The following is a 22,113-nucleotide window of genomic DNA, read 5'->3' as shown; positions in this document are numbered from 1 at the left end:
GGGTTGGGCTGGGCTGGGCTGGGTTGGGCTGGGCTGGGCTGGGCTGGGCTGGGATTTGGATTCACTCTAGAACCAAGTCAGGGCTCTTTACACCCGTTCTGGCTTCTTCTCCAGCTGTGCTAAGGTCTACCGTCTTCATCAGAACTGTAGACAACAATAGACTCAAATTTGAGAATTGCAATGTCTATGCAGGCAGTTCAGGATCTAATTAGGACACGTCTTTGGGTTTTTTTGGTGAAGAAGTGTGAATGGGAGTCTGATTGTGGCAGACACTGCCTGACATGCAGGCTTCAGGGACAGCACTGTCTCTGTATCCAGGGCTGCATCTGCTGATGTGCTGGCCTCACTAGCAGCGTATGCTGAGTTTCGTCTGTCTCGTTCTTCACGGTTCTCAAAACAACTGAAAAAGAAATGATGAAAGAGGCAGAGAGAAGTGGACACACTTCAGGACGTGGGTCTCCTTACAAGTGAGGCAGAGTCCACAAATGAATGCAGGTTAAAGGGTAGGAGCTCCAGGTCAGTGCTCTGCTCTGTTTTACATCACAGCCTTCTTGAGAATTTCCTGTGTGTTCTGGATCTGTTTCTCAAAAAAACCTACGTGCCTGTACCCTGCCACACACAAATCACACCCACGCACATACCCTCAAACACCTATATATGAATACATGTACAATTTTGCTCACCCAAGGACACACAGGTCAGGACTCTTTACTGTATAGATGGGTCATTTGTGACCCAGAGAGGGGAAGCATTTTGCTAAAAATTAAACAGCCAGAGACTAGCAAAGGTGACAGTAGAGCCCAGCTTTGTTCTCTTCAGTTAATATTCCTCGCTGCTTGACCATGGCAACAGATCCAAAGTCCATCGTGTCACTACATGGGAATATAGACTAGACAAAAAGAAAGCCTTCTCACACATAATGGGGACAATAACATGTACCCAAAGACTGCCTCTGCCAAAGGCAATTTGAGGACTTTGATATCAGGAGCAGAAGAGAGTTCCATGGGGGAATCAGAGCCTGCAGGAGAGAAAAGAGGCATGAATGAATGGGAGAGGGGGGAGTGCCAGAGCCTTCACTGGCAAAAGGAACCACAGTTGCAAAAGCTTATAGACAAATATGAAGTGCTGTGTGTGTGTGTGTGTGTGAAGTGCTACAATTGCAAAGTTGTTTCTCTATGTGTGCTTTACTTTGGGGCAGCCTACATTGAGGACAGGGTAGATAGAATAAGTTGTTGCCCAAAAATGGCTAGCTCGTGGGAGTAGGAAATGCTAGTTAATGCCAGAGCAAGTGCTTATACTCTTCGTTGTGGCTACAGATCAGAGTTGTTCTTGCTCCAGTTTCCAGGCTATGTAACAAACCATGACAAAACTTAATTGCTTGAAATATGACCATTTGCATATACCTGATCCCATAACCTGGGCACAACGCAGAAGGGAGTCTTGTGTCTCCTCCATGTTCAACGAGCAGGAGTCACTTGGATGATTGTATTCAGCTGGGGCCTCCAGGATGGCCTGGTATCCTCTAAGGCCTCACTCCGTGTGGCCTTTAACTCAACAGCACAAACTTCTTACATGGAAACAGAATCTGGAAAGAAGGGGCAAGCCCTTTGTGCAAGAACCTGTCGGGTTTGGGCTTTGCCACATTTGCTGATGTTCTATTGGCTAAAGCAGGTCTGAGTCTGGAGTGAGTGTGGGGAACATAAAGGCGTAGACACTAATGGGGTGAAGTTCACTGTGGGGAAGGGGTCGGTAAAGGATAATATACTGCCTTAAAATTGCCAATGGTAGCTGATCCCACCAATCAGACACACAATTGCTCTTTGCCTCTCATGCCAAGCATGCCCCTGTCTGACCCAGTTCATCCAAGACAGTAAAGCTTGTAGCTCCTAAATAACAAACAGAGGTTAGAAAACAGGTCTTGAGTTTTCTGGCAAGTGAGCAGAGGGTCCACCAGTCATATCCAGATCTGACCATGCTATTACCCAGGGAAGCTCCACCTTCCAAGTAGAACCTGTTCCTTGGCAGGGAGGGAGGGTGGGGGAAGCCAGGCCCAGAGCCACCAGCTGCCCTTTGCCTGTGAGCACCGCTATCTTTATTACAACACAGCTGTCATCTCTCAGGACCTGCAGGGAGACAGTTGCAGGTTAAACATGGTTCTAACTAAGTCATTAAGCTCCAGTGATTAGCAATGTGTTTAGAGAACAAAAGCCTGCCTGTACTATGGCTGTTAGTCTTGTGGATTATCTGGCCCACGGGTTATATTATAACTGGCCACCTTTTCCTCTCACCTATTCATCTGCTGGAGACAGAGAGATGGAAAGATCCTGTCTTTAGGGGCTCATGATGGAGGGCAGCACAAACAGCATGAGTTGGATGCTGAGCCTTCTTCCCTGATGACAAGGATGTGGTACCGCCTCCCCCACTGCCCCCCGACATAAGAACTGAGTATGTGGGTCAAGACCAGAGATTGCTTACCAACAGCAGCCAAGGGAGCAGACTGTGGGTCAGTCATGAGCCCAGAGGGAAGACAACATCAGGGTGCCAAGGATTAGAGCCAAACATTGTGGTTATAGGTTTAGGAATGCCAAGGGAGTTGATGGGTGTGTATTTGCAGCCCTGGAGCCAACGCCTTGATTTGTTGTACTTCCTGCTGATGGGTAAACTTCAGAACTTGATGGGGTTCAGTTCACTGAGGAGCCTGTGAGGGACAGTAACAAATGACATATGGAGGCTCAGGCACAGGTGTGGAGACCCAGGGCTCAGGGATTGTTTATAGTTGGGCATCTAGAGAGGTTTTTGTTAGCATTTATTCCGAACATGAGGGCGGAGGGTGTTCTACATAGCCAGATGTAGGTCAGCCACAGCTAGATAATGAGACTCAATGTCAAAACACAAACTTCAATTTTACAATTAATTTTCTTAGTTCTAAACTGCTCTCCCATAAGCTAGCATATTGAGTAACACACATTTCCAGAAAGCTCTGTGGGCTAATGCGATTTTAATGATATAGGTAATAAATTCCCCAATGAAAAGGCTTCTCACGCGGAACTCCTACTAAGAACATAAATTATACTTTGGAATTTGTACTGTGTGTTTCTGTTTTTGTGGTTCTGAGGATTGGACCCAGGGCCTCGTACACGTTAGCAAGGATTTTACCACCGAGCCACACCCACAGCCCTGCCTGTTGTTTGGCTTTGGCGTGTAATTTCTTATTAGAAGGCTCATCTATGTCACATGTACATCCTGGACCTGTAATTCCTAATTAAGCAGCAAGACACAGTTAAAAACAATTAAAAAAAAAAAAAAAAAAGCAGCTTGCAGATTTAGAGCCACTGAAACCCTGAGTACCTCTGCTTCCGTGTCTGTCGAATCAAAGCTCTAATATCAAATAGGATTTTCAAAGGGATTAAATGGCAATCACGCTTTCAAAAGCACTCCACGTGAGGTAAGCCCTAGGTAAATGGTAGCTATTAAGCCCAGAGTGGTCATCAGAAAGCACACCATTTTGTACGCTGCTCACGGAAAAGCTGAACTCTAACGGAAGGGCTTAAGGTGGATACACTTTGAAGACTCTCAGGTTTATGCACTGTCTCTGTTGCTATAAATAAGTTCGGGCCGGAGTTCCGCACCTCACTCTCTCCTGAGAGAATCCACAGTCCAGCTGATGTTGTTTCTGCTTTCTAGGCAGTGCGAGTAACCGGTCGAGCACACGGAGCCTCCTCAGTGTGAGCAGTGGAATGGAGGGCGACAACGAGGTGAGAGGCGGGACTTCCTGTCTGTCTGTCTGGTCTCAGGGGTCATTTTATCACAAGGGAAAGGAATACAGGGGGAAGGAAGTAATACACAAAAGGTCACATATTATGGGCAGCCGTTTGTATGAAATACCATAGAATGGGCAAATCCAGAGAGACAGAATGCGGGTTGGTGGCTGGTGGGGCTGGAGGGTGGAGGGAATAAAGAACTGTTAACAGGTCTGGGGTTTTCTTTGCAGGCAAGGAAAATGTTTTGAGATTAGATAGAGGCGGAGGTTGCACAAAACTGTGAATGCGCCAATGCCATTTTACCTTGTGCTGGTTGACCTCACGCTATCTGAATTTTGCCCCAGTATAAAGGAAGGAAGGGAGGGGGAAGAGGGGAACATAGCCAGGGATAGGCAGATCCATTCAGATACTCAATCATAAGTGGGTGTCTGCAGGAAGGAGTTGGGGATTCCAGGGGCAGCATTATGCTGGGTCTAGATCAGGAGCCTGTGTCTTCATGTATGGAGCTTCTGGATTGTCCTGTATGACCCAGGGCCCAGAGTATATAGTCTCTGACTTCATCCCTCTCTGTACACTGGCTTTCCCTGAGTTTCTGCATAAGAGGGACATGCTCTTCAGCCCAGAGGCTTCTGAGATGGTCAGCTGATCTAGGGTGTGGCCCCATTCCAAGTTGAGCCACGTGTGTCACAGTGTCTGTCCTGACCTGGTGACCAGTGGCTTTCAGCCCAAGGGATCATGTGAGTCACCAAGAACTCTTGAGGACTCGGGAGAATGGGCTGTAGGGAGCCCACTCTTGCAAACTTTCAGGCAGCACTGGTGTTAGCAGACAGCAGGCCGTACTTGGAGAAGCCAGGATTTTGAGTTCCGGAAATTTGTGATAATCCTGGTAAAGTTATGCTCCTTGGCCACACCAGAAGGGTGTGGAAAACTGCTGTTGCCACCAAGTTGACCCTTGGCTTGGGAACAGCCAAAGCCTAGTGATGGTGGGCGCTATCCCACAGTGTTTGGCCATGTATCACAATGTGCTTTGTGCAATGGTCACCTTCTTTTCTCATCTTGCATGCTATAGGACAACGAAATCCCTGAAATTACCCGGAGTCGTGGCCCAGGTCCTACGCAGGTGGACGGAGCTCCAGTTGTGACCGGAACACCAGTCGGGACCCTTGAGAGACCCCCTAGGGTGCCTCCTCGAGCCGCTTCTCAGAGGTAACATGGAAGTCTGTGTGATGTCTTCTTCACACTCACTTAATTGTAAGGCAAAGAAGGATTTAGGAACATCAAAAACAACCAAAAAGCAAGCACATAGCCAATGGAAATACCTGTAGAAGAGCATGGTCTCTTCAGTAGAAAGCGATACTTTAGTTCATCGCCAATACCAGTACGCGTTTTGTTGGCTTGGTTTTGCCCTTGATTTAAAACAATACCTATTTATATGTTTTAAAATCATGTGTAGGTATGTGTATCTGCATGTGAGTCTACATGTCTGCAGAAGCCAGAGACCGTGGATCCTCCGGAGCTGGAGTTACAGATAGTTGTGAACCACTTGATGTGGGTTCTGGGGACCAAACAGATCTGTTGGAAGTGTAGCAACTGTTCATACCTGCTGAACCATCTCTCCAGCCCCCAGTTCTTGATTATTATTATTATTATTATTTTGAGATAGGTTCTCACAATATCGTTTAGGCTGGCTTCCAACTCTCAATCCTCCTGCCTGAGCCTCTTGAAGGTTAGAATTACAGGCACAAACCTCCATGCCCAGTTTAGCTGCTCACACTTTAAATAACATTTAAGTTTGTAAGTGAAGGACCTTCATATGACTGTCAGCATTTAAACTAATTTTTAGATATGTTTTAATTTTTCCATTTATCTGTATGCACGTGTCCATGTATATGTAGCACCACACATGTGCAGGTGCCTGTAGAAGCCAGAGGGTGACACTGTTCTCTGGAACTGGACTTACAGGCAGTTGTGAGCCCCTCAGTGTGGGTGCTCAGAACCAAATTTGGGTCCTCTGGCAGAATAGCAAGTGCTCTTAACTGCATAGCCATCTCTCCAGCTCCCAACACTAAGTTTAACTATTTATTCATGTGTGTGTATGTATGTTCATATTTGTGTGTGACTGTCTTTTTCACTGAACCTAGAGCTTAGCAAATGGCTATACTGGCTGACCAGCAAGCACCCAGGGTCCTTCTGTTTGCCTCCCCGGCTGGGATTACAGACTCATGTTGCGGTGCCCTGGATTTTCTATGAGTGCCTGGGCTCCAAACTCAGATCCTAATGCTTGCATTGTAAGCACTTTAACAAATGAGCCATCTCCCCGGTCCCCTTAGTAATCTGTATCTGTCTGGTTAGAGTTATGCTCATAGCATTGGATTCCCTTGGCTGTATGGTGGGTTCTGGGATTCTTGGAAACAGGAGATAAAATTAGAAGTGAAGGCAAAAAAAACAAAAAACAAAAAACAAAAAACAAACCAAAAACAAACAAAAAAACAAAACAAAACAAACCACCAAAAACCAACCTGGTCTGAGGGGTGAGCAATGGCTCTGGAGTGGTCCTGGGGTTAAGTGTCTCATGGGGTTAAGTGTCCTGCTATCACTCATGAGCTTGGATAAGGTACTTGACATTTTCGTGCCTCGATATTCTTGTCAGTAAAATGGAGTTACTATTTGAATTTCCTCAAGAAAAAGTAATGACTGTGGCAGGAGATGAGGAATATTGAGAATATATTTGTACAGGAGAGGAATAGTCACCTGGGGCTTTGAAGATGGGCTCAGACTAGTGTGACTCGCTTGCTGGGTCTGTGTTCAGTGGGTACAGGGGCCTCTGGAGGAACATTCTCTATGGTCTGTGGAGTGTAAGCAAGAGTGGGTTCAAGCCGACTCGTGGGGCTGAGCCTCTCTGTTTCTCCCCATTCTGGCCTTTGCTGTTTGCTGCTTTCTAGCTCCTTCCAGTGACATTCCTATACTGACACCTGCTGCCAGAACATCTGACAGCCCTAAGCCACATAGCAACCACAGGCATGTTTCCCTGGTGCAGCCTAGGGATGCACATGAGGGTACTCCCACTCCTAGTGTGATAACCCAAGCCTGTGCCCTGAGTTTGTATGACGTGGCTTGAAAGTTACTATGTGCTCGGTGGGGGTGGGGCTTTGCAGGGCCGATTACGGTAATAAATGCTGTTACTTAATGACTGCTTACTGTGTAGCAGAGTTCATGCCAAACGCGTTCAAAGCCTACTTATGATTATCACCTCTTGCAGGTGTTGAGGCTGAGGCTTGGAAGTGGGTGGGGAGATACTCTGATTGACAGATTGGATCTTCTAGTCATTATGTTACACGCGGCCAAGAAAGTCTTAGGTATCAGAGAGGAGGAGATCCAAGATCCAAGACTTTATTTCTGAAGGATGAGGACTCCGGAGCCACCTGTCTTAATCGTACCCAGACAGGAAGTGGCAATCTTGAAAATGCAGCTGTAGGCTCATGTAGAATTTTGTTATTGCTGTCAACGTCATTGTCGTTGTTGTCAATGGAAAACGAAAGGAGAGGGATCAGGAAAACAAGTGCCAGACACTAAAAGATTAGAAACTGGAGCACATTTAACTGTGTGAGTGTCTTTGTCACTAAATGGAGAACTTGGCAATTGGCTATACTAGCTAGCCAGCAAGCACCCAGGGTCCTCTCTTTGCCTCCCCTGCTGGGATTACAGACGCATGTTGCCATGCCTTGGATTTTATATGGCTTTAACTGTGTGAGAAGAGATGGGAGACGGATTGTCTGGGGAGCTGGGGAGGATGTTGTGATAAAGATAGGGAGAACAAAAAGCTAAAGCACGTTGCTAAAAAAAAAATTGGTATTTGTGGAGGCTTGTAATTAACAGAACTCGAGGCTTGTGTGCACTTTGCTTTGAAAAGGATCTGCAGGTATGAGCTTGTGTTGTAAGGATGCATGCAGGTTTCGGGATAAAAAGGAAGCAGTCTTTGAGCAGAGAATAAGGTGGGTTTCTCTCTGACCGTCTTGAATGGCTGATCTGCTGATCGACACAAAAGAAGCTGGCTACATGTCCCTCCCCTCTGGGAATCCCATGTTCTCCTCAACTTTTTCCTCTTTCTGGTGCAACCTCAGTCCCACACGATCCAAGCCTTGGCCCATTCTGCTGCTGTCTCCACACGCCATTCACATGGCCACAACTGCTGCCAGCAGACGGCCTGGTGCCTCTGTCTCCATCTCTACCATCTACTTCCTGCTGTTGGCTGGGGACCTGAACTCTCATGCCCCATGGTATCTCAGACACAGCATATAAAAGTATTGAGCTTACCAAACTGGCTATCTTCCACTCTCTTCCCCAAGCTACTTCCTCACGAGTTCCCAAGCCTGGGGCAGAGATACCCTCCCCTCACGGCTCCCACGTCCAATGTCTCTCCAGGCATTATCCATTCGCCCTGTCAGTGATCATCTTCCCACCTACTAGGGTTTGGCTCATCTTTGAGGCCCCCACTTACCTCGCTGTCCCCCGTTGGTCCCTCCTCCACACCATAGTCAAGGTCATTGTCTAGAGCATGTGCAGCTGATAATGTCATTTCCTGTAAGAACCTCAGAATTGGAGAAGGTGTATTTTCGTGTGCCCTGGCCCTGTCCAGCCACAAGCCATATCATTCTCCTGTGCTCCTCTATGTTCCATGACTTGGACATTCTCAGGAATATTATTATTTCTCCAGTGCAATCTCTCTCGTTCTCTGGAGGGTTCTCTTTCTACTCCCTTCCATTTTGTGTACATCCTTTAGAGTTAGTCCAAGCATCCCTCTTCTAGGAAGCCGTTCCTGATAGATCCACACTGAGTGTGACACTTTGTTTCAGGTATTCTAGTCTGTTACCTCCCCTATTGCAGACACTGTTTCTAGTCCTCTCCCCAAGTGGATCTCAAAGGCCGAGAGAACAGAAGTTGTGTGTGCCGGTGTGAGGAGAACATCCAGGGTCTCTGTTTTTATTTTGTTTATTTATTTATTTATTTATTTATTTATTTATTTATTTATTTATTTATTGTTTTTCGAGGCATGGTTTCTCTGTATATCCCTGGCTGTCCTGGAACTCACTTTGTAGACCAGGCTGGCCTCGAACTCAGAAATCCGCCTGCCTCTGCCTCCCAAGTGCTGGGATTAAAGGCGTGCGCCACTACTGCCCGGCTTCCTTTTTATTTTTACACAAGTATTTCTTTGGCTTGGCACTTGCAGAGTGGGCTAGGCTGACTGGCCAACAAGCCACAAGGGTCCTTCTGTCTCTGCCTCCCCAGCACCTAGATTACAAGCACCCCATCATGATGTTTCCAGGTTCTTACATGGGATTCAACGTAGATCCTTGTGCTTGCACAAGTGCTAAATCAAACAGGCTGTCTGCCAAAGCTACAAGTTACTTTTGAATGATTTTTCCTATTCTCCCCCATTGTCTGGTATAGTAACAGACACAAATTGGGAACTTAAATAAAAACCTATTATGAAAATAGAGTGGTTATGCTTGGGTTGAACCTCTTTAGCTCTTGCAGAATTAACCATCAAGCCAGATTTGGCGTCTGTAAATCCCAGCACTCTGGAGGCCGAGGCAGGAAGAGTGCCAAGATTTTGAGGCCAGCCAGGTCTATAACGTAAGAGGCTGTTTCAAAACAAAACAATTAGCTTTTAGGGAATTGGGGCGTTGTATTAGTGGTGTGTATATGAAGGCATGACAGCTAAAAACCTCGTTTTCAGAGAACACTGTCACTGTCAAAGTTACTGGGTTCTTGAACCAAGCATCACCCATGAAAACTCACTGCATTAAGAGCGGCCAGTATGCAGGTGTCTTTAGCTTCTCAGCATCTGAGAAGGCAGTCTCTGCACAGACCACTCCCAGTTTGGGCGTAATATCCTTTAGCCTCCCTGGTTCTGTTACACCTGTTGTCATAAACCCATCTCTCTGAAACGGGGCTTCTGATCTTTTGCTGGAGTTGGCCATCAGAGTGAAACTAAATTGATGTCCTTGTAGGTGTGTCAACATGGCAGCAAGATGAGAGAGGGGACCAGAGGGCACAGGGACTGTCTCATAGAGGAAGGCAAACTGTAACGTTTATGAGGAAAGGTCTCAGACGAGACTGTTCATCCTCAGAGTGAGATTTCTAGCTTACCTTTCTGAGTGTCTACTCTGGGCCAGGTGTAGGGCAGCTAACTAATTTCCATGTCATCTCTAAGCACCCACATACCTTGATTGAGCAGATGAGAAAATGTGGTCATCAAAGTTGAGTTCACATACACACATAAACACACACACACACACACAGAGACAGAGAGACATAGATAGATAGATAGATAGATAGATAGATAGATAGATAGATAGATAGATAGAGACAGAGAGAGACAGAGAGAGACAGAGAGAGAGAGGAGAGAAAGAGACAGAGAGAGAAGAGAGGGGGAGAGGAAAGAGATAGAGAAGAGATGCAAGAGAGACAGAGGACAAAGAAAGAGACAGAGAGAGGAGAGACAAAGAGAGGGGAGAGAAATAGAGAAGAAAGAAGAGAGGGGGAGAGGAGAGAGGAAAGAAAGGAGAGAGACAGAGATAGAGACAGAGAAAGAAAAAGACAAATAGAAACACAGAGAGAGATGGGAGGGGAGAGAGAGAGAGAGAGAGAGAGAGAGAGAGAGAGAGAGAGAGAGAGAGAGTTGTATATGTAAACATCCATGCTTAGATGAGACTTAAGGTCTTAGCTTCGCCTGTCAAATAGGATGGTCTCCTGATTTGGCACATTCTCTGTCCCATGCACACGCACACAGTATCTTGATGGCCAGATCCTTGTTCCTATTACCTGCTGCTTGTCACAAATGTTTGCAGAAAGGTAGGAATGGCCTAAACTTGCTTAGGAGGTGTGGCCTGGTCCATAGTTCATAAGGCAGGAGACTGAAGAGAGGTGGAAGGACACTGTTCCTTTGTTTTCACTGGGAAAAGTCCAGCGATTCAGTGACCAACACACAAATCCCTCCCCTCCTGTGGACATCTGTGGTTATTCTTCTTCTCTCTCTCTCAATCTCTCTCTCTCTCTCTCTCGTTCCCAGGATACAGCCTTTTCTTTCCCAACTCTTGTCATTTCCTTGACCTGTTCAAAAGCACTGTGCAGGAGGCATTTAGCAAATATTTACTCACAGATTAGTTCAATCCTGGTCTATGCAGCTCCAGGGTTACACAGTTCAGTTATGGCAACCAACAAAGCTCTCTTTCTGAACGTTATTGATTTGTTTCCTGGAGACTAAATATTGGTTTTACAGCACACACATGGAAATACTATCTGTAATCATTGGGCCGATCTGTAAATAGACCAACCCTGGTCTACCTGGAGTGTCACTTAGGACTTTACAAAAATCCACTCAGAAGAACATGAAGAGGGACTTTTAGGTGGGCAGCACAGATAGAATGGCAGTGATCCAGGAGGAAGTGGGAAGCAGGCACTGGAATTCTTTGTCTCTCTTTCTTCCAATCTCACTATGATAGCCAGTCTATCCAGGCTGCCTATTGGAATTGCTGGCATTTACCATCTAGGCTCCATTGTTATTTAGATACGATAAGGTCAACAGAACAAGAGACAGCTGCTATTGAGAAGATGGTGTGCTGGATTCGTGGTTCTCCAGAGCAGGAGTGGGGCAGGAGAATGGGCAAGGGTTCTTACTGGGATGCATGCATGTAGGTCAGGAGGCAGAGGGGACAAAGGTCAGAAGTGGGCATGGGATTTTTATTGTGGTTCCCATGAGAAACAGTGAGTAGGGAAGGGGTCAAATAGATCTAGGGTCAGTAGTTTGGATGGCTGCAGTAGGTGCTGAGGCAGTGGGACTATCGCTGTCTGCCACCTGACCCTGGGGTGAGAAGGGCAAATGTATAATGCTCACAAGGAGGCCATGGGGGCTTTACCTAACTGAGAAATGCAGTCCCTCCAGGGTCAACAAGACCCGAGGGTGACAAAGCAACAGAAAATGAAAGGCATAGTTAATTCGAGGGCTTTGCGACTGGGATACTGTAGAAAGGTCTTATACTGAGCTCAAGAGTGTGGTGAACAGAGGTCGTCATAGTTTGGGTTCTATTGCTGTGAGCAGACACCATGGCCAAGGCAACTCTTATAAAGGACATTGGGGCTAGCTTACAAGTTCAGAGGTTTCATTCATTTTCATCAAGGCAGGAAACATGGCTGCATTCAGGCAGGCACTGGAGGAGGTGAAAGTTCTACATCTTCATTTAGTAGAAGCTAGGAGCAGACTGGCTCCCATGTGGCTAGGAGGAGAGTCTCATTGTACACCTTCACAGTACCATACTTCCTCCAACAAGGCCACCCTTCCTCCAACAAGTCCACACCTCCTAACAGTGCCACTCCCTGGGGCAAGCATATTCAAACCACCACAGCGGTGGGGCCTGGGAATTGGCATTTGTCACTACCTCTGCTGTTAGACCCCTACGTTCAGGGATCAGAAGCCATGGCATCTATGTCATGAGACATTTCTTGTGTCTTGACTCCTTGACAAAGGACAGTGTCTTTTACACACCACTTCAAATTAGCCACAGGTTGTGGATACCCAAGAACTCTGATTTGGTTAGTTTTTTATAGGGTTGCTTTATTTCTCGCTGCAGGCCTCTAACCCGGGAGTCCTTCCATCCTCCTCCGCCGGTTCCACCCAGAGGTCGCTGATCCCGCCTCCTAGATCCGGCCAACTTCAGGACTTTTCAGACTAGCAATTCTCAGCCTGTTGATGAAGTCTTCATATTGAGTTTTCTGCATGACTATGGACCTTGAGAGCCACTGTCACTGGTGATGGTGTCGCCCTGCTGGTTTGGGTAATCCTTGAAGACATCATTAAGGCGTGATGAAACCTGAGATGAAGGCGTCTTTGTTCAACGTTGCCGAATATATCGGCTCACATTCTAGTTTGCCAAAAGGATGAAGATACTTACCTCTCGTATCCTACAGCAGGAGACTACCAGGATTGATGGGCATGTTCTTATCAAGTGAGCCTACTGTAGTCAACATCCATTAGCCCATACATACCTGGCAGTGCAGCCTAATCTCTGGAAGTGGTTATAGCCCTCTCAGCAGAAGGGACCTAACTTTCAAGTAGTTCTTCCACATCCCTACGTTTGTCCTGGGGCTGGTCACATACAACAAGCTGAAAAACATCTTAGAAGGGGTTAAGCCAGACTCCTGTGCCACTGTGGCATTTGGAGTTCCCCAGAAGTGTGGAACAGGTGGTTCTGTCATCACCCTCTTTCTCTCGAGTGTGTACATGTGTGGTGTGCATGTGCAGGTGTCTGTCTGTCTGTCTGTCCGTCTGTGGGCATATGTATGCGCCTCTGTGTGGAGACTAGAAGCAATGTTGGAAGTCTCTGTCACTCTCCCTCTATTTACTGAGGCAGAGATTACCGGTACAATCAGTCTAGCTTGCTCTAGGGATCTCCTGGCTCCACTCTTCCGGTGCTGACATTGCAGCCAGGTTACCATGGCCCCTTGGTATCTGTGGGATGCTGGGGATTTGAATACTGGCCCTCATGCTTGGACAGCAAGCACTTTATCTACTGATCCATCTCCCTAGCCTCTGTCAGCACACTTTGTGTCTCTAAGAAGTCCAGTCCTTCCACGGCTCACCCTCTCTTAAGAACTCTCCAAATGTAGAAATCGAGAGCCATACCTCACTGTCTGCCTTCCAGACATTTCCCTTTTCTGAATCACCCAGGTATGGGACTATCAGCTGCCGCCTTCACTTTGGGCTTTCGTACCTCAGTATGCTGTCCAACTAGCTGTGTTATAGGAAACCACTGAAAATGATCAGAACCAGACTATGGTCTGGCCTTTATATGTCTTAGTTCTGGCCATAAAGAAGGAGAAGGACCCTTGATATTTCTTTCCCCCCTGAGGAGCCTGAAGTAGTAGAAGAAAGAAGCTAAAATGTTTTCTCCCAGGAACAATACTACTGCTACTACAGACTGTTACAATCAAGTCTGGTAAATCTGTATAGAGAGTATAGGCCTGTCACCATGTTATGAATTTTGAGTTCCTGTTATATAAACCTACCTTCAGAGCATAGATCCTTAATTTTACCTTACTGTATACAGTAAGGTTATCAGGAGGGGTCCTTTTAAAATATAAGTAATATGGTTGTTTCTCATGAAACCATTGTCCAGTCCCATATATAGACATATTGATCTGTTTAAGTGTATTCTTACTGGGCCCTTTTCTCATAATTAAAGATCCCCCTTCATTCTCATTCCACCGTTCAACACTTCCTGAGTTTAACCTCTGGGGGACTCTTGAGTTGTTGTATAAAACACACCATTGATCATGTCTACCATGGGAGAGTATTTTCCCAAAGTATCTCACAGAGAACCTGGAACATGGGAGCCATTCTGCAAGTGCCCCTCAACCCTCTTGTCACTTGTTTGGGAGAAGTAAGAGAATATCACATAGAACAAAGATGACATCAGTGTGGTTGTTCTTCACCATCCCCTTCTCGGGGATTTTGATCAAAGATTTGTATCTCATTATCTTAAGCCCCCTTTGGATACCAAACTGAGGCTGGTGTACATATTCTGGTGAACAAGTTTGATAACAACACTGCTGTCTGTGCAATGTCTGGATATATTATTGCATTTTATTCTTGTATTAAAATAAATAGTAAAGAAAACTGAAAGTGCTTTTTGAGGAGCCTGGGTCTGATGGACGTGACACTCTTGGGAGGTACATAGAACTGCTCAGAGTCAGGAGTGGCCAGTCTTAAGTCCTGAGGAAATATTCCCTGAACCAGCAAGCTGTTGGAGATTGGTTCTAATGCATTGATCCAATCTAGAATCTGAGTGCCCATATGCTAAAGGTCCTTGACCCCAATTGGTTTTTGATCAATCAATAAAGATGCCAACAGCCAATGACTGGGCATGGGGTGGGACAGTTAGAGTTGTGTGATCTAGGACAAAAGAGGAACCGGAGAGATTCACGATGACTCTGGGCAGAAGAATGGAACACAGTAGTGGCAGGAGATAAAGCCAAGCAGCCAAGTGAGATTTCAGGTAAGTGGTCACTGGCCACTTCCCTGATTGGACCTGTGATAGCAGGGAAAGGTTTAGGAGTGCCCAACCTTTGAGGTATTTAAAATTAAGCTAATGTGTGTGTGTGTCTTTCATTTGAGGATCCAAAGATAGTTCCTGGAGGGGTGGGGTGGGGGGAAGGCGGCGGTGTGCACATGTGATCCTCTGGCAACCAAAGTGGTGTAGCCATAACTCCCGCTTCAGCAAGCTGGTAAGTTGTGTGAGAAGAAGGAGGAGGAGGAGGAGGAGGAGAAGGAGGAGGAGGAAGAAGAGGAGAAGAAGAAGAAGAAGAAGAAGAAGAAGAAGAAGAAGAAGAAGAAGAAGAAGAAGAAGAAGAAGAAGAAGAAGAAGAAAGAATCCAAATGAATCACCTGGATGGTGTTAATAAAGTTTGTTCTTTTCACCACCTTCTTTCCTCCACATTTTACCAGGGAGCTCAGCAGAGAGAAACACAATGGTCACATTCCCCGCAGCCTCCATTAATGAGGTCAGCCAGCACTTTTCCTTCATCTTATGTTCACTTCTAGGCACAGATGACCAACTGCATAAATAACGAGGCACAAAGACTGAGAGACTAAATATGAATGAGAAGTTGACGTTCCAAGCGAATAATTTAAATTGGCATATTTAACGGATTCCAGTGACTCTTCATGCATTGCTGTAGCCACACAATGAATATGCATCTAGACCACTCTAATGACTGATCCCACAAAACAAGCAGATAGTGACTCTCCCGATCCTTTATTATAAAAACAAACAAAAGCAAAGGGCAGCTTAGCCAGTCCAGTAAGACGCCTATAGCTGGGGTCTTTAGATTTCTTTCCCACATACCCTAAGGAAGCAAGTAGGTATTCTATGCAACTCCTTCAGAAAACAGTGTGTGAGTTCCACCTGTTTGGTGATAGATTTGTTTCTGAGAAAGACAAGTGATTAAATCTAAAACTGGAGGACTCTAACTATAAAATATTTGCTTGGATTCATTTGGTTTCCAAGCAAGTTATTAAGAATAAAAATAGTTTTCATTCATTCCTGCTGGCCAGACACAAGGCTTCCCAGGGTAGTGAGAGGGTGAGTGGGAGGGTAAAAGATTTAGAATTCTCCAACACACAACTTGGAATTCATTTTCTCATAGAGAAAGAAAGAAAGGTCCCCAGGCTAGCCTGCCAAAGCTCATTTCATCCACAGGGTGGAAGACAGTTTTATTTTTCTATACCAGGAGAGTCAGCGTGGTGTTAGGACAAGGATCTTTATTTGGCAGGCAGGAAGCTCTGCTTTTATTTCAGTCAGCTGCTTACTGCCTGAACTCACATCATGACGTCACGGCGGTGTGCTTCATCACCTTGGAAACACACAGTTGTGCACTTGGTAGTTCTCCAGGCAGCTCCAAGTCTGGAATGCCAAGGCAGGGAACCCCTTCTGAGGGAACATTGGCGTCATCACCACCTAAGCAGCTAGGATCCTTGTGTGTGGGCAGGATGGGTGAGGAGAAGGAGAGGGCGAGGAGATGGGATAGAACCCAAGGCCCTACTTTCCTCATGTTGAGCAAGAGCTCTACAATGGTGCAACCTCCACCCTCAGAGCTTCGTATTATGTGACAGCTGCTGTTTCTTGCCTTTAATCATTATAATAGGTTAATTAATTAAAAGAAAAAAAAAACCAACTGGGTGAAGGCAGAGTGTGGTGTTGCGTCTGTACAATCCATAAAGAAGCAGAAAGATTATGAGTTTGAGGCCAGCCTGGGCTACATAGTGATCTCAAGGTTAGCCTGAATTACATTGAGACTCTATCTTGAAGATGTCAAACCAAACAAAAACAGACAACAAAAACCAAATGGAACTGAGTCAGACACAATGAAATATGAACCACAGAAAGAAATGAATGGCCTTGATTGCTCTGAAGTCCCCAAAGTAAAGTTTTTTTCTCATTTGTGTGTCGTGGGAGGTGGAGGGGGTGAGCTGAGATCTGTCCCACAGTGGAGGTCAGAGGACAATTTGTAGGACGGAGTTCCTTCCTTCTACCATGAGGATTCCAGAGACAAAACTCAGGTTACAAGGATTGAAGGCACCTTGGTTTGCCCATGAATGTTTTGACTGATAGCTTCCTAAAGAAAGAATTCAAAGCAATAATAAAGTTCTAGAACAGTTCAGCTAGAACAGGAAAAGTAGTGTTGGAAAGTGGTAGGTGTTCTTCCCTCATCTTCCTGAAGTGACAGCCAAGGCAAATATAAAGAAGAAACAGAAGTTCAAGGAGCCAGAGGCAATGTGCCTAAGTCCTAGAATTTCCAGGCCAGTCTAGGCTATATTGTAAGACCTTGTATCAGCAATACAAAAACAAGTAACAAACAACACCCCAGTCATCAAAGACTGGTCACATAGATCAGTGATAGAGCAGTTGCCTAGCATGCTAAAATCTGGGTTCAACTCCAACACCGCCAAAGAATATATATATATTGTGTGTGTACGTGTATAGTATATGATTAACTATAAACACATATAATTGAACACACACACACACACACACACACACATGCTTGAATTGGTGTTTTGAGACAGAGTTTCACTATGCGGCCATAGCTCGTCTGGTATTCATTCTGAGTTCATAGTGGAGGCTCATGTCCTGATGCTGGTAGACAAGCCTGTGCCAACAAACTGTCTTCTTGAAAAGATAATGTTTTTCCAAGAAAAGTGTAACGGAGCGCGGAGAGCAGAAGCTACATCGTCATCTGTAACCTAAGACTTCGATGATCACATTTAGAAGGAATAAAAGTCAGAATTTGTGTTTTTTTCTTACTTGTTTTCTATGTTCTCAGTTCTCTAAGCGTAACTGGGTCCTAGTAAAACAGTTGCAGGAGGAGGCTGCACTGTTCCTGAGAGGTTTATTTTCATTGCTTCCACTTCTGGCTCCCACGTGTCAAGGAATGAAGTTAGTCTAGAAGAAACCGATAAAACAGCATATTTATAAGACATCCGTGACTCTTACTCCCCGGTTTGGCAAAACATCTTTATTATTATTATTATTATTATTATTATTATTATTATTATTATTATTATCTTCTTGGGGCGCTAAGGATGAAACCCAGAACTTTGTGCATGCTCTACTACATCCTAGCCCCAGACCTAATTTTGATGGTGCCCCTCGCGCTTTGGTTCAGCCTAGAGACTATCAAATCTCAAGGAACTTGAAGCCACACTTGTTTTTCTCTAGTCGGACCATCTCTCCCCCAATCCTTTCTCCACCAGTCATTACCACAGTTCTATTGACCGATGCCATACCAGAGAAAACGCTCAATAGAGTTGTTGAATTGATGACCTTATATTGTCCTTCCCTTCACAAGATCTTCCCAAATTCTCCACTGGGATAGGCCGTCTCCTTCTCTTACTGCCCACTCCTGTTACTGCTTAGGGAACACTTAAATCAGTTACACTGTGCATTTTTTATTTTGTTTTATTTTAACATGTCCTGCCTATTTGTTAATGTAAGGGTTCCTAATTATATTTTAGATTTTAATTTTATCTTTTTACGTATTTAAGTTACATCTTGTTCAGTGCCTGCCTCCTGGTCAAACCCTTCCACAGTCCTTCCCCCCTCCTCCTCCCCTTCTCCTCTGCCTGGGTGCCCCCCCACCCCGGCCCCATCTCCCTACCCTGGCACTTCAAGTCTCTGTGAGGCTAAACACTTCCTCTCCCAACTGAGGCCAGAAAAGGCAGCCCAGCTAGAAGACAATATCCCACGTCCAGGCAACAGCTTTTGGGATAAGGGTTCCTAATTTTAAATTTACCCTGTGTCCTTTCCACCTCTGATCATTTGCCAGCCTGGTGCTCCCCCACAAAACCCAGCAGCACTGTATACAGAGCATCTGTGGAGGCTGGTGATGATGGTCAGATAAGAAACTGCTCATCCTTTTCAATGTGGTACCCATGCTGTTTGTTCTTCTACCGCCCATCATTGCTTCACTCAAAGGCAGTGAGTATTCATTCACGGAGCATTTGCTGAGCCTCCCCTGTGAGCCCATTGCCATGCTAGGTGCTCTGGGGGATGGACAAAGATGAATCGGATTTCCTCCTCTGATTTTTGTAGCAGTTACTGATGTAGGCTCCACGTGCAGTTCATCATGTACTGCCTTGAGATGTCTCTTAGACTAGCTGGAATTTGCCTTTTGACTTGTTAACGTCTTTACCCAGCAAACAGTTGTTGAGTGCCTATGAGACAAGCACCAACCTGGTAGTAGAGACAAATAATAAGCAAATGATAGTTCCTTCCATCTAGAAAGGTCAGACTGCAATACAGAGGAACTTGGGTTAGGTAACAAGTAGGACCTAACGTATCAAATGCTATGGGAACCTCCAAAGAAGGGATGCTCAATCGCCCAAGGACGGGATGCAGGTTCTCACTGAAGATGGGTGGCCTTGGAAGGGTAGGATTAAAGCGTGGCGGTGAAACAGGACATCGTAGATAAAGAGAACACCATGAGCAAAGCATTAGTGTTGGCTTAACCATGTGGCAGAACGCTTGCCTAACATAAAGATGGCCGTGGGATCCATTCCCAGCACTGCATAGGTCACAGAGGTGCAAGGAACATGATGTGTATCTGACACGTATGAATGAAGGCAGAACATAGGTAAATGTTCTAGGTTGCTTTCTGCTGCTGTGTACACACCATGAACAACTTTGGGAGGAATAAGTTTACTTGGCTTACATTTCCACGTCTCAGTCCATCATTACCCTCAATGGGAATGTAATGCGGAAAGTCAAGCGGGAGACTGGGGGCAGTGCTGGCTTGTTCCCGTGGCTTGCTCTATTTGCTTTTCAATACAACCCAGGACCATGGATAGATAGCACTTCAACTATGGGCTGGATCCTCCCACATCAACCAGGAATCAGGAAAAAAAAAATGCGCTACAGACATGCCCAAAGGCCTATCTGATGGAGGCAGTTCTTTAATCAAGGTTTCCTCTTTCCAAGTGTTTCTAGTGCATGCCAAGTTGACAAATAACCCTCCCCCCACAAATAAACCAAAACAAACAAACAACCCTAAACCTTAACTTGCACAGTAAAGTTGGGTCTCATTGTGCAGGTGCACAGTCATTGAAGTGGTTTGAATAAGAATGGCCCCCCGCAGCCTCGTATATTTAGATATCTGGTTGCCAGGGAGTGAGGCTATTTGAAAGGATTACAAAGGTTAGGAGGTATGGCTTTGTTGGGGGAAGTATGTCTTTGGGTGTGAGCTGTGAGGCTTCAAGTCTCTGCCAGACCCAGTCTCCTGTTCTCTGCTTGAAGATCCTAAGTAGCTCTCAGCTACTGACCCAGTGCCATGCTTACGGCAATGCTCCCTGCCATGGACTGACCCTCGGAAACTGTAAGCCAGCCCTCCAAACCCCAGGCAAAGGCTTTATTTTATGAGTCGCCTTGGTCACCGTGTCTGTCTTCACAGCAATAGAAGAACAGTGACTAAGTCACAGACGGAGGAAGGTGGACTGCATTCATCAGCAAAGGCATCATCTCTAACCTCATTACACATGTAGCACACACATGCAAACAGGGCTGGAGATCTAATATGACTCGGTAAATTGCTTGTGTAAGGATTTGGGTTCAGATCCCAAGAACCCACATAAAGGGGGATGTGGAGACAGGAGGATTCCCAGGTCTTGCTGGCTAGCCTGTGTAGCAGAATACCTGAGCTTCAGCTTCAGCGAGAGACATTGTCCCAAAAAATATGTGGGCAGTGTTTGGGGAAGACATCTGTGTGTCAATATCTGACTTGAACACACACACACACACACAAACACATGAGCACGTACTAGCACAATATACATAACACACACATACACAAACTTCCTAAGAGGGGTATACAAATTTTTGAAGCAAATCACTCTTGTAATGGTTTGAATATTAATCACTTAAGAAAGATTGTTTTCTACAGGCAAACTAGCATGCTACCATTTAAAATGGTAGCAGACTTTTCCATTTGTAAGTGCTTCTTGGATATTTCATGCCAATGAGAGCACATCTAATTCACCTTTTAAAGAGCTGTCTGGTTGGTAATACATTAGCAGTTAACAAACTAAAGAAGCAAACTGGGTCTAGTCTTTCAGCAAGTCACCCAACCTGTGCATCTGTCACTTTTCTGTAAGTGGACACACTAAAGGTAGCTGTTGCATAGGGTCTGTGTGAGTATCAGAGTGCCTGGCAGATGAAACCATTACTGATGATTCCACAATGAGTTCTAACTATTCAAGATGTGTTTTGGACAAAAACGATATAATTTGATTTCTTTGTAGGAAATCATGTTGGTACTCCTTGGGAATGGACAGGGAAGGAAGATTGGTAGTGGGGTCTTCTTCAGACTTCTGCACAGTATGGTGGTATAGAATATTGGCTGTGAGGTATTACACGACCAAATACCAAAACCTGCCCAATACGAATGGATGAGACAATCTTCCTCTAAGTCCCACATTTAGAGAAGTGTCCTTCTGATCATTTCTGAGTCCGTAGTACGTTTTGGTTTGAGACGGGGCCTTGCTATGTAGCCTGGCAGGCTTGGTACTGAGCCTGTAGATAAGGTTGGCTCCAATCTTTCTGCAATTCTGCCTCTGCCGTCCTGGTGCTGGGATTACATGCCCGCACCGCTATGACCCGATTATTTCGTTTTGTTTTCTTTTCTTCTTTTGTCTCACGCTGTAACCCAAGCAAGTATGCAATAAACAACAATCAGTCCAGCTTCCGGAATGCTGGGGCTTACAAGAGTAAGATACCAAACTTAGCTCATTACTACCGGCTCAGTTACAGAATATGAGATCAAGTGATTGGAGCGCTGAGGAGCTTCCCGGCACATTTATGATTGAGGCTGAGAAAAACAATACGTAAACGTAGGCAGATGAACAAGAATGTCAACTTAGCTCAGGTCTCTTGATTGTATAGAAGTCTAAACAGTACACGGTGATGTTTAAACACCCAACCGACCCTGTCCAAGTTTAATAATCATCGTCCATAAAGAAGCTTGCGGAGCCCGTGGTTAGAGGGAAGGGGTGTTCGCGCACGCCGTGGCGAGCTAGGCGCCTGAGCCGATGTCACCCCAGCCCGCCGGCAGCCGGGCGCGCGAGGGCCCAGGCTCAGGCCCAGGCCGAGGCTGAGCAAGCAGCACAGCAGCGGCGACTCCGGAACCTTTCAACCCCGCGGCCTGCGCGCGCCGGCGCCCCACGGCCGGCGACGGTTGCGGCCCCGCGTCGGGAGGACTTCCGGCGTGTGCCGGGGTGGCCGGATGACGTGGCTGAGTCAGAGGA

General features: G+C 45.9%; 1 protein-coding gene across 1 annotated transcript in view; it reads left to right on the top strand.

Annotated features, from left to right (window-relative positions):
• The window catches only part of Pik3ap1 (phosphoinositide-3-kinase adaptor protein 1), a 114,592-nt gene extending 100,150 nt beyond the window's left edge, over positions 1–14,442 (top strand). Inside the window, exons 15-17 of the mRNA XM_021152078.2 lie at positions 3,685–3,755; positions 4,831–4,967; positions 12,392–14,442. Coding sequence (XP_021007737.1) covers positions 3,685–3,755; positions 4,831–4,967; positions 12,392–12,449 — 266 coding nt within the window. The 3' untranslated portion in view covers positions 12,450–14,442. The remainder of the gene's footprint in view (positions 1–3,684; positions 3,756–4,830; positions 4,968–12,391) is intronic.
• The last annotated feature ends 7,671 nt before the right edge of the window (positions 14,443–22,113 follow it).

The sequence above is a fragment of the Mus caroli genome, chromosome 19 (genome assembly GCF_900094665.2).
Source record: "Mus caroli chromosome 19, CAROLI_EIJ_v1.1, whole genome shotgun sequence".
Lineage (NCBI taxonomy): Eukaryota > Metazoa > Chordata > Mammalia > Rodentia > Muridae > Mus > Mus caroli.
The sequence above is the reverse complement of the archived record's forward strand: the minus strand, read 5'-3'. Positions and strand labels throughout refer to the sequence as shown.